Source organism: Oncorhynchus gorbuscha, linkage group LG07 (assembly GCF_021184085.1).
Source record: "Oncorhynchus gorbuscha isolate QuinsamMale2020 ecotype Even-year linkage group LG07, OgorEven_v1.0, whole genome shotgun sequence".
Taxonomy (NCBI): domain Eukaryota; kingdom Metazoa; phylum Chordata; class Actinopteri; order Salmoniformes; family Salmonidae; genus Oncorhynchus; species Oncorhynchus gorbuscha.
In genome coordinates this window covers 62,086,275-62,104,671 of record NC_060179.1, presented here as the reverse complement: position 1 = coordinate 62,104,671, position 18,397 = coordinate 62,086,275, and the positions used below count along the sequence as shown (strand labels likewise).

The 18,397-nt window shown below is 41.1% G+C and overlaps 1 protein-coding gene across 1 annotated transcript; it reads left to right on the top strand.

The window, feature by feature from the left end:
- The first annotated feature begins 4,563 nt into the window (after window positions 1-4,563).
- Window positions 4,564-11,095, top strand: lcmt1 (leucine carboxyl methyltransferase 1). Its single transcript, XM_046355261.1, has 11 exons — window positions 4,564-4,989; window positions 5,309-5,400; window positions 5,501-5,622; window positions 5,727-5,803; window positions 6,038-6,099; window positions 6,210-6,312; window positions 7,077-7,197; window positions 7,306-7,407; window positions 7,854-7,945; window positions 9,401-9,498; window positions 9,630-11,095. The coding sequence occupies exons 1-11, from the start codon at window positions 4,904-4,906 to the stop codon at window positions 9,650-9,652; spliced, it is 978 nt and encodes a 325-aa protein (XP_046211217.1). The 5' UTR covers window positions 4,564-4,903; the 3' UTR covers window positions 9,653-11,095.
- The last annotated feature ends 7,302 nt before the right edge of the window (window positions 11,096-18,397 follow it).

Sequence of the window (18,397 nt, the reverse complement as noted above, 5' to 3'; positions counted from 1 at the left end):
ACTTTATAATGCTTTTGAATGGCACTTCCGGTTTTGGCGGGAAATATTGGGTTCCCCGGGAGAAAAGTTCAGCCCTAATCAGGAAAATATTCAGCCCTAATGAACATGTGGTGTCATCTGATTCCTCAGGAAAAATGTAAAACAATTCCATTCATTAAAATAATCTTGAAGGAGAGAAAAGAAGATAAGAAAAACAGAGGAGAGAGACAGGTTTTACTGATAAAGTTGCCATGGCCACGGGGAGTATGGATCATTTATTAGTATGGCTGCCATTCTTTATTGATCCAATTCCATTTAGATTGGCACCACTTGCATAGCCTGGCTGACGCAAATCATGAGTTAGGTGTCAACCAGATTTAAACTTGCCCTCGAGGCCGAGCTCACCAAGCCTGGCATTAAACTAAATGTCATTATTACATGCACAAAACTAGATGTCTTTAATTGAAGTCAACATGATCAAAACCCCTGTCAAATGTTATTTCTATAACTGACCCATACTTAATACCATAGAGATAAAATATACGTGTAACATCATAACAATCCCAATGAAATTTGATGCATCTAAAATGACAATCCCAGATCTGTTGAGAGGTTATCTGATGTCATTATAATGCATTTCATTTATTGGTTGTGGCGGCTAGAGAGTAGGGCAATGAAAACGTTAGAAAATGACTACAGCGTTGCATTGTGGGACAACTACACCGTAGCCCAAGTTCCAAAGAAGCAAGACTGTGGATGGTGGTTGGAAGAGCACGCTTGTTTGAAATGGAAAATGCTTTGCGGTAGCTTTTGATAGAGAAGAACATCAAGACAAGGCGGCTGCTTTACAAGTGGGATGTACTGTTGAGCGCTACATCCCGAGGGATTTGTGCTGATTGTACGGAGATTGTGACAACTGGTTAAATGGCGTCCCTTCAGAAGGCAAAAACAAGATGCATGTCAGGAGAAGTGCAGTATTATCATAAGGAGATGTATACTTGGAATACGGAGAAGGAATGGAGGGAAAAAGAGAGGCAGATGAGGTCAGAGAGGGAGGGAGGGAGGAAGAGGGTGAGCTTGAGTTGGTTAAAAATGTCTGAAAAAAGGGAGATGGTTTGTTAAAGAAGAATGGTAGAAAGTGTAAGCAGAGTGAGCTGAAGACAGGATGAGAAATGGAAGTGAATGAGGTTGAAGTATTGGAGGTGGTGTGGTGAAGTTCTCGGAGCCTGAGGCTTGCACCGAGGGTCAGGATAAAGATGAGTCTGTGGCAGTAGGAGTGAAGTTTTTGGAAAAAGTGGTCCCTTGCCTTTTGGTTGATCTATTTGTGGTTTCAGGGTGGGTGCTGTGGAATCGGTGAGGGTAACCAGAAGTGGTCTTGTGTTTCTCCTGGTCAGAGGGAGAAGGAGCTCCGCGTTACACGAATAAGGGCAAGAAATGTGAATTGTTTTGCTCTCAAGAAAAGGGCGCCATTGAAAGGAGTGATTACTGGGGTAGCAGTAAATGTCAAAGTTGACCAACTGAAGGGGAAGATGCTCGCCGTTTGGTGCGACGCAGACATGGTGGCGTGAATGGTGAAACAGAAGAGTCATTGTCTGTTCTTTTGAGTTTTGATGTTGAGTCTTTGCCCAACAAAGTGATGATAGGATATATAAGTTATCCTGTACAAGCTTTTGTGCCGGATACATTACGTTGTTCGCGGTGCCAAGCTTATGGGCATGTGGCAGCAGTGTGTAGGAGGGAGGTCCCTAGGTGTGAGAAGTGTACAGAAGGGCATGAGACAAAGGAATGTGTAGCATTGGAGAAAGTAGTGGTATGTGTTAATTGTAGGGGTGCCCATGGGGCTGGAGATCAGAAATGTCCCATGTGAAAGAGGCAGGTTAAGGTTTCCAGAGTTAGAGGAGTGCAGAAGTTGTCATATGCTGAGGCAGTGAAGAAAGTAGAGGAAGATGGGTCAAGGGGGAGGGATCCTGAGAGGAGTGTTGTGAGTAGTAGATCTGTACCAGTACAGAGGGAGGGATCCTGAGAGGAGTGGTGTGAGTAGTAGATCTGTACCAGTACAGAGGGAGGGATCCTGAGAGGAGTGGTGTGAGTAGTAGATCTGTACCAGTACAGAGAGAGAGGCCAACAAGTGATATATGTTTCAGTAAGATTGGATTTTTAGCATTGATAGCAATGGTTATCAACTGTACTGCAGGGATGGAACGTAAGTCGCAGAATATTGAGGTTGTGGTGGCAGCTGCATGGAGGTATTTGGGTGTGCGAGACTTGACATCAGAAAAGTTCAATTAAATCAAATCAAATACAATTGTATTTGTCACATGCGCCTAATACAAAAGGTAGACCTTACAGTGAAATGCTTACTTACAAGCCCTTAACCAACAATGCAGTTTTAAGAAAATACCCCCCAAAATAAATAAGAGGATAAGAATAACAAATAATTAAAGAGCAGCAGTAAATAACAATAGTAGGGCTATATACTGGGGGTACCAGTACAGAGTCAATGTGCAGGGGTACCGGTGTCAAGGTAATTGAGGTAATATGTACATGTAGGTAGAGTTATTAAAGTGACTATGCATAGATAATAACCGAGAGCAGCATCAGCATAGAAAGGGGGGGTACAAGTCTGGGTAGCCATTTGATTAGATGTTCAGGAGTCTTATGGCTTGGGGTTAGAAACTGTTTAGAAGCCTCTTGAACCTTGACTTGGTGCTCCAATACCACTTGCCGTGCGGTAGCAGAGACAACAGTCTATGACTAGGGTGGCTGGAGTCTTTGACAATTTTTAGGGCCTTCTTCTGACACTGCCTGGTATAGAGGTCCTGGATGGCAAGAAGCCTGGCCCCAGTGGTGTACTGGGCCGTACGCACTACGCTCTGTGGTGCCTTGCGGTCGGGGGCCGAGCAGTTGCCATACCAGTCAGTGATGCAACCTGTCAGGATGCTCTCAATGGTGCAGCTGTAAAACCTTTTGAGGATCTGAGGACCCATGCCAAATCTTTTCAGTCTCCCGAGGGGAATAGGTTTTGTCATGCCCTCTTCACGACTGTCTTGGTGTGCTTGGACCATGTTAGTTTGTTGGTGATTTGGACGCGAAGGAACTTGAAGCTCTCAACCTGCTCCACTACAGCCCCGTCGATGAGAATGGGGGTGTGCTCGGTCCTCCTTTTCCTGTAGTCCACAATCATCTCCTCTGTCTTGATCACGTTGAGGGCGAGGTTGTTGTCCTTGCACCACACGGTCAGGTCTCTGATCACCTCCCTATAGGCTGTCTCATTGTTGTCGGTGACCAGGCCTAGCACTGTTGTGTCATCGGCAAACTTAGTGATGGTGTTGGAGTCATGTCTGACCGTGCAGTCATGAGTGAACAGGGAGTACAGGAGGGGACTGAGCACGCACCCCTGAGGATCAGGATCCTGTGTTGAGAATCAGCGTGGCGGATGTGTTGCTACCTGCCCTTACCACCTGGGGGCGGCCCGTTAGGAAGTCCAGGATCCATTTGCAGAGGGAGGTATTTAGTCCCAGGGTCCTTAGCTTAGCGATGAGATTGGTGTTGAACTCTGATCTGTAGTCAATGAATAGCATTCTGACATAGGTGTTCCTTTTATCTTGGTGTGGAAGGGCAGTGTGGAGTGCAATAGAAATTGCATCATCTGTTGGGGTGGTATGCAATTTTGGAGTGGGTGTAGGGTTTCTGGGATAATGGTGTTGGTGTGAGTCATGACCAGCCATTCAAAGCATTTCATGGCTGCAGACGTGAGTGCTTCGGGTTGTAGTCGTTTAGGCAGGTTACCTTAGTGTTCTTGAGCATAAAGTTATTTGGCTCATCTGGTAGGCTCATGTCACTGGGCAGCTCTTGGCTGTGCTTCTCTTTGTAGTCTAATAGGAGCCAGTGTAGTACGATTCAATCTTAGTCCTGTATTGACGCTTTGCCTGCTTGATAGTTCGTCGGAGGGCATAGCGGGATTTCTTATAAGCTTCCGGGTAAGAGTCCCGCGCCTTGAAAGCGGCAGCTCTACCCTTTAGCTCAGTGCGAGTGCTGCATGTAATCCATGGCTTCTGGTTGGGGTATGTACGTACAGTCACTGTGGGGACGACGTCATCGATGCACTTATTGATGAAGCCAGTTACTGGTGTGGTGTACTCCTCAGTGCCATCGGAGGAGTCCAGGAACATATTCATGTCTGTGCTAGCCAAACAGTCCTGTAGCTTAGCATCTGCTTCATCTGACCACTTTTTTGTAGACCGAGTCACTTGTGCTTCCTGCTTTAATTTTTAGCTTGAATCAGGAATCAGGACTATAGTATTATGGTCAGATTTGGAGTGCCCTCCAAATGGATGGCAAGGGAAAGCTTTGGGGGAGGTTAAGTGGTGCTGTCACATCATCATAGGACTAAATATATTTAAATAGTGGATTAGGGTGGTGTTATTTTTTTATTATTTGTGTGTGTGTAGTGTTAGATGGTAGGGTATATATTTATTTATTTTCAAGCGAGGGAGGTATAAGGGAGTTGTACTCCAGTTTAGTAGGTGGCGGTAATGCAACATTTATAGGATGCCAACCGCACTTAAACCTCATCGAAGAAGAAGACATACATTGTAGGCACCGGATGTTGAAGGCTGGCAAGCTCCTTCAGCTGAGCAGTGGTAGCTAAATAATGCCAATTTAACAGAATTTCTTGCACATGTTATGTGACGGTAGTTAAATTATTTAACTGCTTCTTATATCAATTCGTCCATCTACTATAGAGTTTCACCAACCGGCTGGTCAAGTTGTTTTGCCTGGCTTCAAAGCTACGGTCAATGTTATACAGTGTTAGCAACTAGCTAACGTTAGCCACATTGGAACAGCTGATGCATTTGGTGTTGCAGAGAATATCGTTTTCTTTTTAAATATCAACAACAGGGACTTTTGTATGAGGTGTTAGATGGCTGCCCGACAACCCTTCACAGATTTAGACACTGCCGACGAAGCAGTGAGGTCGACTTGTGACGATGCAACGACATGCAAAAGGTAGCTAGCTAGCTAGATTAATAACATGTACAAGCTGCTGCTTAGCTAGGTGATCAGAATTGCAACATGGTTGCTGTGCGTTTGCAACACGTCAATTGCCTCCCCCAGTTGTAGCCACCTGCTTATCAGCAACATGAAAAGTGTATCTATTGAACCACATAGTGGTGGAATAAATAATCAGCTTGCCATTAGTATTTATTCAGATTTTACCCAGTAAATGACACAACCATATTCATTAAGACTTATTTCATAAATGGGAGTGTAGTTTTTTCTATACTGCATTTGGACATGCAATACTTACCATTTGTTTGATTTTCAGATATGCAACCAGTAAAGGCTACTGGACGGACCCCTATGTCCAGTATTTTGTGAGGTCGGTAGGGGAACGAAAAGCTCCAGAAATTAACCGAGGCAAGTCAATGTTGGCCAGAGACAAAAACACATTATTTTTTTTGGCGTGAAGAAGGCTTGCTTAATACTGTATTACTAAATCTTTGTTGCCCTCTGTTAGGTTACTATGCCCGCGTGCAAGGAATGAACCATCTCCTGGATGCCTTCCTCAGGAAAACAAAGTGTGACTGTCAGATAGTGAACCTGGGGGCAGGGCTGGACACCACTTTCTGGAGGCTAAAGGTACAGTCTAATAATCCCATTAAAGAAATGCATTAATCTCAAGAGTACAATTCATGCTTGGTCTTGGTTTTTACTTGCATTGTCTTTCATTTGTATGTTTTTAGGATGAAAACCTCATGCCTAGAAAATACTTTGAAGTTGACTTTCCAATGATTGCTGCCAGGAAAATACACAACATAAAGTAAGACGTTCTACTTTTTCTCTTTAGAATAATTCATATACATCAGTTTTTGGTGTAATTTGTTTTGTGTCACTGTGGTCTCTGTAATGTCAGAAATTGACCTGTAGAGGGAAGCAGAGCCTGTCTATAAACACTTTTGGAAATAGTCTGTCCAGCTACACTTGTAGTGTGCTAATCTGTTAAAAAGAAACACAATTTAGTGTGTAGTTATAATGTTGTGAACCTTCTCTTCAGGACAAAACCACCACTGTCAAAACCTCTCATTGAGACCCACTCCACAGACTCACTATTACTAGGTAATGAAGTAAAAGACATTGGCTGATACAAATCAACATAATACTTGTATGTAGTTGTCTCTTATGGTAACATTTCACCTAGTCATTTGTATTGTCTGTGTCTGTTTCAGATGGCCACAGCCTAGACTCAGACAGGTACTGCATCATCGGTGCTGACCTCAGGGACATCCCAGGCCTAGATGACAAACTGAAGAAGTTCCACCTCAACCCAGAGTCAGTGAAAATAACATTATATTGAATATGTTTGGCCTAGAATTCACCGTTGCACTATTTTGATTTAATTTTGTTGGACAGCTTTGCAAGAGTCTAGCCATTTTTGAGGTAGCAGTATCCAACCATATCAGTGGATCACCAGTTTTGCTGTAGCGCTACAGTAGGATGTTTGGCAGACTATTGATGTCTTGGGCTGACAGTGTTCTTTCCCTGTACCTAACTCGTATTTATGGTCTTGGCCAGACGTGGCTGAGTGTTTGGCAGTCAGTTCCTGATGACAACGATCATACACTTGGGTGCTCTTTGATTTTCCATCCTTTCCACCTGTGCTTTCAAAGAGACCCATCTCCTTTGATCTCAGCCTATGAGACTTGGAAAAGCCACCATAGCCACTGGCCCAGTGTCAACCAAGGGTTCTGCTTTTCTTTGAGCTTATTGTTTTAGTGCATATATTAACTTCTTCCTGTGAGGTCTGGTCTACCAGCCAAGCCTCAATGACGTTAGAATACGTTTTTTTTATGTGGATTCAAGTGTCTACTAAAATGTCTGGCACTTGTGCCAAAGGCTCTGTGGATGTGGTGTTTTATGTCACAGATTCTGACATTCAAGGGAGAAATTAAGCAGATTGCAAATAAATGTTGTCTATTTCACCTTTGTTACATGTAGGATGCATCCCAGACATAAAATGTATACCTTTTTCTACATGCAGAACTGATTAGGAATCCTCTGGCTTTTTCAAACTTGGGGATGTTTTGTTCTCCTAGGTTGCCTACGTTGTTCCTGTCAGAGTGTGTGCTGGTCTACATGACTCCAGATCAGTCATCCAAGCTGGTGAACTGGGCCTCAGTCACTTTCCACACAGCCATGTTTGTCAACTATGAGCAGGTAAAGGATGAACAAGATCAGACTCTGAACTATGGCGAGATAGAATGCCTCTGCTGAGTCCATCTATATTGCTGAGCATCTATGCTAATTGCCTCTCTCTCTTTCTAGGTGAACATGCTGGATCGTTTTGGCCAGGTGATGATTGAGAATCTTCAGCGTCGTCAGTGTAATCTGGCTGGAGTGGAGGTGTGTCAGTCACTGGAAACGCAGGTACAGCAACTTTACAACAACACTTTTGTATTAGATCAGAAGTGACGTTACAGAATTAGCTAAATAAATCTGAAGGCAGCAGTGATTATGCAGCACAGTTAGATAAGGTTCACTTTGTGACACAAACACGGTGTATACATGCTGAGTGGGTGTGATTAGAAGACTACAATTCTGTATGTACAGCAGCTGTGTCAGTCTCCAGATCTCTGTCTGTGGAACCAAACTTAAGGTCTCAGGGCTGAAGACTTATGAGGTCACTTGGTCCTTTTGAAAGTTTCACAGTCATTATGACTTAAATCCTTTGCTTGTAAATATTCTGTATTGAAACTTGATCAAATGTCACCCCAAACATATATATGTACTCAATCATGACAATTAAACAACAAATCCCAAGTGTTGATTTTGTGCAAGACATGTCCTGAAGTGAAACATGCTTGCATTTGTAGAAAGAGCGCTTCCTAAAGACGGGCTGGGAGAATGCAGATGCTCTGGACATGATGACTGTGTACAGTGTTATACCTCAGGACGACGTGGCAAGGTAAGACACTTAAGTGTTAATGCTAGAGAAGCCAGTGTTTGGAGGATATATTGGCACGGGTGTTGTTAGTCGAGGGCCTGCAAACCGTGCCGGTATATCCTCCAAACACTGGCTTCAAGGGCATCATTCCTTTTATACAACATATTCAAATAATTATATTTTCAATCTAAACGTTATTTTGATAAATTGATTCATACAATTTCATCCTTCCACAAGAATCACTTTTATAATGTTTACATATTTTGCATTACTCATCTCGTGTGTGTATATACTGTATTCTATTCTACTGTATTTTAGTCTGCCGCTCCCACATTACTCGTCCAAATATTTATATATTCTTAATTCCATTCCTTTAGATTTGTGTGTATTGTGAAATTGTTAGATATTACTGCAGTGTTGGAGCTAGAAACAAGCATTTTGCTGCAACCGCAATAATATCTGCTAAACATGTGTATGTGACCAATAAAATGTTATTTTATTTCTATAGTCCCGAAACAAATATAGGGTTGCTACCCAATCTGACTGGTCGTTCGTTCTATTGGTCCGGTTGCCAGAGACGCCCAGTCGTTCAGTCTTTTCGTTCTGTATTTACAGACACGACCCCGTCGTTCGTTCTAAATGTTCCATTGCTATACCTGCTGGCAACTTTCTTATCCCTTTCTGATTAACTTAGTCACGTCCAACAGTGCAGACAGAATAACAACAGTAGCTGCATTTGTTTAAGCTGTTTTCTAGTGACATTTATTTGGATACATCCATAACAATTAGCTAATGAGGCGTGCTTTTACCTGGCATAGAAAATGTGCTCTCTTGTCAGGACTGTTCAGAGGACACAGCTCACGCAACTTCAAACTGAAGCAGGAAAGACTACAAACTAGCTGCACTTCGTTTCATTTGACCTTTTTTCGATTGTATATTCTTTGTATGTATATATTTATATATATATATATCCATAAAATGATGCCAGCTGATTAATGCTTTAGACTGTCTGAGAAACACTGCCTGCCTCTCTCGTCCCGACCCCTACACATTCATTACAATGGGACAGTGGGGAATCTAAATTAGAACATTTCGGAGAGACCGACAGCAAGGTTTATACAAATCTCCGCTGTTGAAAACTAAATGTTAGTCTAAAAGAAGTGTGAGATAATGTGTACATTTTTATAATGGAGATCCAAGTTTCTAACTTCCCTGGCTGGGATGATGAGACAGTCGATTGTGCAGTCAGATAGAACAGAGTAAATAGGCATTTTAACGTCAAAGATTCAGCCGGCGGTAACTTGTGGAATAGACACCGGCTGGCATGCGCTTTTAACCAATCAGCATTCAGGATTAGACCCACCTGTTATATAAAGTCTTTTCAATACATTAGGCATCATGTTATTTCTCCGTTGTCAGTTTCACATTGTTTAGCTCAAGTTTTTAATTTAGTTTCTCCATCTTTTTTTAATACAGAATAGAGCGTCTGGAATTTCTGGATGAGAAGGAACTTCTGCAGCAGCTCCTCCAACATTACAGTATCTGCTGGGCCACCAAGGACAAGCTCAAGCTAGGTACATATGGGTTAGAGTACTGCCACAAAGTTTATTTTTAAGTCTTTACATTTGGATACAGAACGTTGTTTTTAATTTACATCACTGTTCTTTATAAGATCACCAATGACACTATCGTCTGCTTGTTCCAGGACTCTCACAAGTTGCTTTCTGAACCTGGACTGTGGACCGACTGTCTTAAGCCTGTTTCTCTGTGATCAACACCACCATGCAAGGAAGAAGGATCCCGTTAGCATCCGACTCCAGTCCTGTCTGTCTTTGCTTCAAATAAAGTGTGGGAAACTTCTGGCATCAGCAGAATTCTACTTAATGTGTTTCCTTTGCATCCCATAAGTGCACCCACTGCCTTCCAGCATGGTTTTGGGAAAGAAAAGAGAAGTGTGATATGGATGACAAGACTTTGGAAAGGACAGTATCCCTAGACTTCATTTCATTGTTTCTAATGTACCTTCAGACAACATTGAGAAGGTTTGCTGGATGTTGGAGAAAGTACAAGCCAGGTACCGGTCAAGTTTTTAATGTGCCATTGTGTTGTGAACTAAAAAAGTGTATGTATTATTAAGACTCTAAAAATGTATTGCCAAGACCGATAGTGTCTTACGAATAGAAATGTGAAGTTAATACATTGAATGCACTTAAAGATTTCTTTGATTCAATTAGGAAATTGCTGGATTTAAGGTAGCAATAGATACATTTGCATGGAACAAGGATTCTAGTCAAAGAAATAGGAGTGGCATTTTCAATCAGAGCAAACTCATTTCAAGTTCTTGCAGGTGATACAACAGTACCAATGCCACGACAATGCAGGTCTAGAGGTTGAATAAAGCTGTTAATATTTGTGTTTGAAAACCTGACTTCCATTTCATTACCTATGGTCAACAGACTGCATTAGATGCCATGAAAGTCGATGTCATTTCCACATGGAAGACACATTGAATAGTTTGTCACCCTCTGAGACCCTTATGTCCTTCTGGTCAGATCCTGTGTTTTGCAGAGAAACATTAACCCAAAATGACCTTGTGTACAGTGTGGTATGGATACAGATAGCAGCACTAGAGCACTGAAGACAGTGATAGAAGAGAGATGTTTATAACACATATACAGTGTCTAGTTAGTCTACACACACCTTGCACAGTCGTCACATTTTGCTGTCTTAAAACTTAACCCCAAAAATGGACCTACAAATTATAGAACATTTTCCAAATGACTTGTAAATAAATAAAAAGTAGTGTGACATACAGTGGGGTTTGAACATTTTTACACCCTTCATAGAGATGAGCAATAATCACTGCATAAAATATTTCAAATATTGAGCTTTATTGAATGTTAATAATATTGGGAAATTGTTTTATACTAATATAATTGCTCAGCGAAAGATTTTGTTTGACGAGTTATATATTTTTCCTCAAAGGTAGGGGGTTAAAACGATTGACACCCCTAAAGAGTCTTATAAAGTAGTTATAGTTCACTATTTGGTCCCATATTCCTATCACACAACGACTACAAGCTTGTGACTCTACAAACTTGGATGCATTTGCAGTTATGGTTTTTCATCTTATTTTGTGCCCAATATAAATAAATGTTGTCATTTGTGTCACTTTTAAAAATAAGAATTGAATATGTTTCTAAACACATTCATGTGGATGCTACCATGATTACGAATAATCCTGAAAAATCGTGAATAATGATGAGTCAGAAAGAGTTCAAAGATCATATCCCCAAGACATGCTAAACTTTCACAATTACCAATAACGGAAGGTTTGCATGGGGGTATGATCTTTGAACTCTGAAACACAACCAAAACTAACTGCAAATGCATCCAACAAGCTTAGAGTGTCACAAGTTTGTATTCATTGCATGCAACGAATATGGGACCTAATACGTTATTTATAAAAATCTTTAGGGATGTCAATCATTTGAACCCCTACCTCTTCGGGAGAAAAAATATATTACTTGAGCAATTGTATTAGTATAACATCATATAATTTCACAAATTTGTTATCATACAATATCTCAGTATTTGAATTATTTATTTTATTGAGTCATTATTGCTCATCTTTATCAAGGGTGTTAATAATTTCGGACCCCACTATATTCATTGTTTTTGTCAAAATTGCTCAAGCTCAGCAAATTGTGTTGGTCATTGAAGAACAGCAATATTAAAATCTTGTCTTTGATTTGCACAGCGATTTATGTCAGGACAGAGACTGGAACATTCAGGAACACAACACCTATTGGAAAGCACCCAGCAACAGTCAACAAAGAGCTATTTGAAAGTTTAATACTTAAAACCAGCCAATCAAATTGTTTGAGGACAGACTTGGTGGAGACAACCGAGCACTGAAGGTGATCCTTGGTAAAGATTGCCACTCCCCCAAGATCTGTCTTGCCGAAAAAGGTTATAACCAGAAAGGTTAACATCAGTATTCAAAACACTCTTCCTTAATCATGTCTCAGTAATGACCAACACATCTGAATTGGAGCTGTGAACCCACACTTACAATTTATCAATTTTAGGAAATAAGCTTTGAGTGTTAATGTGCAGAAAACCAAGCCTTTTACGAGAGCAGAAATCAGTGAAGCAGATATCAGAGCACAAGTCAGAATTGTGGCTAACAACAGTAGATGGGCCAGGGTGTACATGCACATTTCCAGATATCATCAACAGTAATACAGTCAAGGCACGGCATAGGACAGGGAGAGCTCTGCAGTGCTGATTTATGACATCTGAATGTGCATCAGATGGCAACAAGATCATATTGTACAGCAATTTCATCAGGTAACATGAATACAAATCCGGCGAGACGTGGTTAGAATAGGATGGGAGGCCAAAAGACTGTGTAAACAATAGAGTCCCAAGTGTGGGAACAAGCATAGTCTGTCCCACGTTTGGGAAAATAAAGTTTGTCGTCAACAAAGCATGCAGGAGTCATGAGGCAAATATCGAAATAGCAAAAATGCAGACCGGTGGAAATCTGCCCTTTGATCTGATGAGTCCAAATGTGCGATTTTTGCTTCCAATCGTCCTGGTCTTTGTGAGACGCAGAGTAGGTGAAGCGATGATCTCTGCATGAGTGGTTCCCACCATGAAGCACCGAAGAGGAGGTATAATGGTGTGGGGTTGGTTTGCTGGTGACACTGTCTGTGATTTATTTAGAATTCAAGGCACACATAACCAGCATGGCTACCGAAACATTCTGCGACATGCCATCCCATCTGGTTTGTGCTTAGTGGGACAACCATTTTTTTTTCCAACAGGACAATGACCCAACACACCTCCAGGCTGTGTAAGGGCTATTTGATAAAGGAGAGTGATGGAGTGCTGCATCAGATGGCCTGGACCCCACAATCACCCGACCTCAACCCAATTGAGATGGTTTGGGATTAGTTGGACCGCAGAGTGAAGGAAAAGCAGCCAACAAGTGCACAGCATATGTGGGAACTCCTTCAAGACTGTTGGAAAAGCATTCCAGGTGAAGCTGGTTGAGAGAATTCCAAGAGTGTGCAAAGCTGTCATCAAGGCAAAGGGTGGCTATTTTGAAGAATCTAAAATATATTTTGATTTGTTTAACACTTTATTGATTACTACATGAAATAGTACAAAAGTAAAAATCAAGAAAAACCCTGGATGAGTAGGTGTGTCCAAACCTTTGACTGGTACTGTATATCCAGTTAAAATATAATTTAGCCGTTGTCAGAGTGTGCGCAACTGGTCGAAGGAAGTCAGGTGCAGGAGAGCAGAGATGAGTGAACAGGCACACTTTAATCAGTCAGAGGAAAACAGCCGGACGCAACTGCGTCACAACACTCCGGCCCAAGGAAAAGCGATAGCGCACAAAATCACACAAAATGGTACAAAATATCAAAACCACGGGTTACAACAATACCCGGCGCAAAACCAGCCTGTAGCGGCACACACGTAACGAACAAGCAATACCGCACACAGACATGGGGGGAACAGAGGATAATATACACGTAGAGCAATGAGGGGATGTAAACCAGGTGTGCGGGAAAACAAGACAAAACAAATGGAAAATGAAAGGTGGCGTGGCGATGGCTAGAAGACCGGTGATTTCGACCGCCGAACGTCACCCGAACAAGGAGAGTGACCAACTTCGGCGGGAGTCATGACAGCCGTGATGGTGAGCAGGGATGCAGACCCTGATGAGTCTTCTGTTGTTCACTGAGTGTACAAAACATTAGGAACACCTTCCTACTATTGAGTTGCAACTGCTTTTGACCTCAGAACAGCCTAAATTCGTCAGGGCATGGACTCAACAAGGTGTCAAAAGCATTCCAGAGGGATGCTGGCCTATTTTGACTCCAATGCATCCCACAGTTGTGTCAAGTTGGCTGGATGTCCTTTGGGTGGTGGAGAAATCTTATCACACACACACACATAGGAAACCGTTGAGCGTGAAAAACCCAGCAGCGTTGCAGTTTGACACACCCGCTACCATACGTCATTCAAAGGTACTTAAATATTTAGTCTTGCCAATTCAACCTCTGAATGGCACACATACACAATCCATGTCTCAAGGTTTGAAAAGCCTTCTTTAACCCGTCTACTCCCCTTCATCTACACTGATTGAAGTGGATTTGGTATTTTATTAGGATCTCCATTAGCTGTTGCAAAAGCAGCAGCTGCTCTTCCTGGGGTCCACACAAAACATGAAACATGACATAATACAGAACAGTAATAGACAAGAACAGCTCAAGGACAGAACTACATTAAAAAAATGTTTTAAAGGGTACACGTTGCCTACATATCATACTTACAAACTATCTAGGTCAAATATGGGAGTGGCATTGTGCCGTGGGATGTTTCTTTATCTTTTTTTTTTAAACCAGGTTAGTTTATTTGAGCAATATGAGATGGAACGGACTTCCATGCAGTAATATATATAATATATAATACTGTACGCTTTCTTGAATTTGTACTGGATTTGGGGACTGTGAAAAGACCCCTGGTGGCACGTCTGGTGGGGTAAGTGTGTGTGTCAGAGCTGTGTGTAAGTTCACTATGCAAACAATTTGGGATTTTCAACACATTAATGTTTCTTATAAAAAGAAGAAGTGATGCAGCCCTCTGATTACAATGACGAGCAAGACGTGCCGCTCTGTTCTGGGCCAGCTGCAGCTTAAGTAGCTCTTTCCTTGCAGCACTGGACCACACGACTGGACAATAATTAAGATTAGACTAAACTAGCGCCTGCAGAATTCGCTTTTTGGAGTGTGGTGTCAAAAAAGCAGAGCATCTCTTTATTACAGACACAGTGCCTTGCAAAAGTATTCATACCCCTTGGCATTTTTCCTATTTTGGATTTCATGTAATGGACAAACACAAAATAATCCAAATTGGTATAGTGAAATGAAAAAATAACTTGTTTCAAAAAATGTTAAAATACTAAATGGAAAAGTGGTGCGTGCATATGTATTCACCCCCTTTGCTATGAAGCCCCTAAATAAGATCTGGTGCAACCAATTACCTTCAGAAGTCACATAATTAGTTAAATGAGTCCACCTGTGTGCCCTATAAGTGTCACATCATCTGTCACATGATCTCAGTATATATACACCTGTTCTGAAAGGCCCCAGAGTCTGCAACACCACTAAGCAAGGAGCACCACCAAGCAAGCAGCCCCACCAAGCAAGCAGCCCCATGAAGACCAATGAGCTCTCCAAACAGGTCAGGGACAACGTTGTGGAGAAGTACAGATCAGGGTTGAGTTGTAAAAAAAGATCTAAAACTTTGAACATCCCACAGAGCATCCTTTAATACATTATTAAAAAATTGAAAGAATATGGCACCAGTAGCTGGTAGGCAACAACACATCCACCATGCTGACCATAAAAACAGGGTCCCTCGGGGGTGTGTGCTTAGTCCCCATCTGTAGTCCCTGTTCAACCACGACTGCGTGGCAGTGCACGACTCCAACGCCTAGTTTGCTGACGACAGGACAGATTCATAAAGGAAGCATCAAAGGGGAGAGGGAAGGAGGTGAAACATAAGGGATTTATTGTTTTGTTTGTTATGTATTGTGAAAACATGCCCACGAAGCTTGAGGATTTAATCAAAACTGGTTTCATTGTAGCTGTTTGTGTAGTGTATCAACACCTTACATAATGTATGGAGTTAATATGAAACAAAAAGATATGTCAAGACCCATCGCTATATCGCATGTTGTGGATAATACTTAAGATATTAATACATTAACATGTATGACATGGAATGTCAATGGAATTGTGCAGCCAGCAACAATTAAGGTATTTTCTTTTTTTAATATAGAATAACGCCAACATCTGTTTTTGACAAAAGAAAACTCACCTATCAGTAATATCAAGTGAAAAGCTTGGGATGGGTTGACATTCTCCCTCCGCCTACTCCTCAAGTATCAAATCTCATTGATGAAAAATGTCCCATTTAAATCTACAGAAATGATTATGACCCAAAATTGACCTTTTATAATGGTAAAAGGAGATCTGGCTCAAGAAAAAGTTACTTTACTGAATTGCTATTGCCCAAATGAAGATGACCCAACGTTCATTAACGACCTTATTCTAAAACTATCTTAATGTAACCTGAACACTATATAGGGGGGGGGGGATTTTCTAACTGTGTGCGGGATGCAATTCTAGACATCATCAACTAAACTATATCGTCTTCCTAACATGTCTCAGGTCTTAAACCCCAACATCAAAGAGATGGTTCTATGTGAACTCTGGAAACATCCAACTGAAAGAGAATACTCCTATTACTCTGTCCACAACTCATATTCAAGAATTGACTTTGTCATTGTAAAAATGTTGTGTTCAATCGCCTTCCTAGAATAATTTCGGGCCATCCCCCGTTGACCTTCATCTTTAAGTTCAAACCTCCTATGCCAATAACAAAGACATGGCGATTGAACACAATGTTAATTGAAGATAAAGAGTAAACCTCATATCTCAACAAACAGACATGTTTTTGTAAATATATGTAGATATTGAAGTATGCCTAACTGTTGTATGGGAAGCTCTTAATGCAGGGTTCCCCAACTGGCAGCCAGCGTGTGGTTTTATTTGCCCTTCCCAACTAAGTTTTTATTGTTGGACATAAAAGATTGTAAAAACACCAGGAAATCAGCTCCAAATATTCCTATGTATTATAGAGAGACGTGATCATATACAAATGTACGCAAGGTTTGAAATTATTATGTTTTAGTAAAATTTGCAGTCTACAAATGATCTGTAGTCATTTTTCAGCACCCCGTTTATCCGTTCAAAAACAACATTGTCCCTCTGCGAATCTAGTTGATGATCCCTGTCTTAAAGCATACATGAGGGGTTATATCATGTTTTACTCTTCACATAAGAAGAAGAAGAAGACTAATAGAAAATGTGAAATACTATTAAAGAAAATCCACAACTTAGAAATAAAACAGATAGAAACGTTGACACCATTCAACAGTTGAACACTTTGAAACTTGAATATAACGTAATAAAAATCCAAAGAACAATATATTCAGCAAGGTGAAAGTGCCAGGAAAAATCTTAATTGGAAAATTAAGAAAGAGGAACGTACCATCTACAGCATTAAAACCCCAGATTTTATAACAATGGATCCTCCTGAAAGTCTTTAAACATTTAATCAAACTGTATCAATCCAAAAACAAAAGTTCAAAGAGATAGAGAATTTCCTTAATGTAGGCCAATTTTCCAGTTATAAGTGAACCAAAGAAAATGTATATGATAGAAACATTTCCCTATGTGAGCTGGTGGAGGCCATTAAATCTATAAAATGGGAAATATTCCGGTAATGATGGATTCCCAGTGAAATTTGATAAACATTTTTGTCCCAAATTTCTAAAGCCTAAGTGTCACGCCCTGGTCTAAGTATTTTGTGTTTTTCTTCATGTATTGGGTCAGGCCAGGGTGTGGCATGGAGTTTTTGTATTGTGGTGTGTTTTGTCTTGGGGTTTTGGTGTGTATGTATTTGGAAATGTAGCTAGTGGGGTTATCTAGCAAAGTCTATGGCTGTCTGGAGTGGTTCTCAATCAGAGGCAGGTGCTTATCGTTGTCTCTGATTGGGAACCATATTTAGGCAGCCATATTCTTTGAGTTTGTTGTGGGTGATTGTCCTTAGTGTCTTGATGTCCTTAGTCTGTGTTAGTTTGCACCAGTTAAGGCTGTTTCGGTTTTCACTACGTTTATTGTTTTGTTGAGTTTGTTTTGGATTCGTGTTACGTTGTGTGATTAAACATGGATCGCAATATACACGCTGCAGTTTGGTCAGACTCTCCTTCACCACATGAAAACCGTGACACTAAGTTACTAATGCTCAGATGCTCTAAAAGAAAAATGCACTTCCCCAATTGCTATGGGGCGGCAGGGTAGCCTAGTGGTTAGAGCATTGGACTAGTAACCGAAAGGTTGCAAGTTCAAATCCCCGGTTCTGCCCCTGAACAGGAAGTTATCCCACTGTTCCTAGGCCGTCATTGAAAATAAGAATTTGTTCTTAACTGACTTGCCTGGTAAAATAAATGTTTGGCTACAATAACCATACTTAAAAATAAAGATAAGGATCCATTGTCATGTGGATCTTTCTGCCCAGTAACACTTTTGAATGTGGATTACAAAATCAATGCTATGGTATTTGCTTTTCACATAGAAGTAGTCATACAAATGTTGATTCACTTAGATCAAACAGGCTTCATACAGAATGGATGTCTTCAGACAATCTCTGCCGTTTTTTCAATAGAATCCATCCTACCAGGAATTTGAAATGTAACAAAAGTGGCAGAATCATTAGATGCTGAAATTAGATGCTGAAAAAGCAAAAGGGTGGAATGTGACCCATTTCAGGAAGCTAGGCATGTCTCACGTCACTACTTCACAGGAGAGGCATTTGAACGGAAAC

Excerpts from the sequence above, each read along its gene's own strand:
- lcmt1 (XM_046355261.1), top strand. The coding sequence starts at position 4,904 with ATGGCTGCCCGACAACCCTTCACAGATTTAGACACTGCCGACGAAGCA. Across the intron at positions 6,313-7,076 it reads AAGTTCCACCTCAACCCAGA|GTTGCCTACGTTGTTCCTGT; the intron begins GTCAGTGAAAAT and ends TTGTTCTCCTAG. Across the intron at positions 7,198-7,305 it reads TGTTTGTCAACTATGAGCAG|GTGAACATGCTGGATCGTTT; the intron begins GTAAAGGATGAA and ends CTCTCTTTCTAG.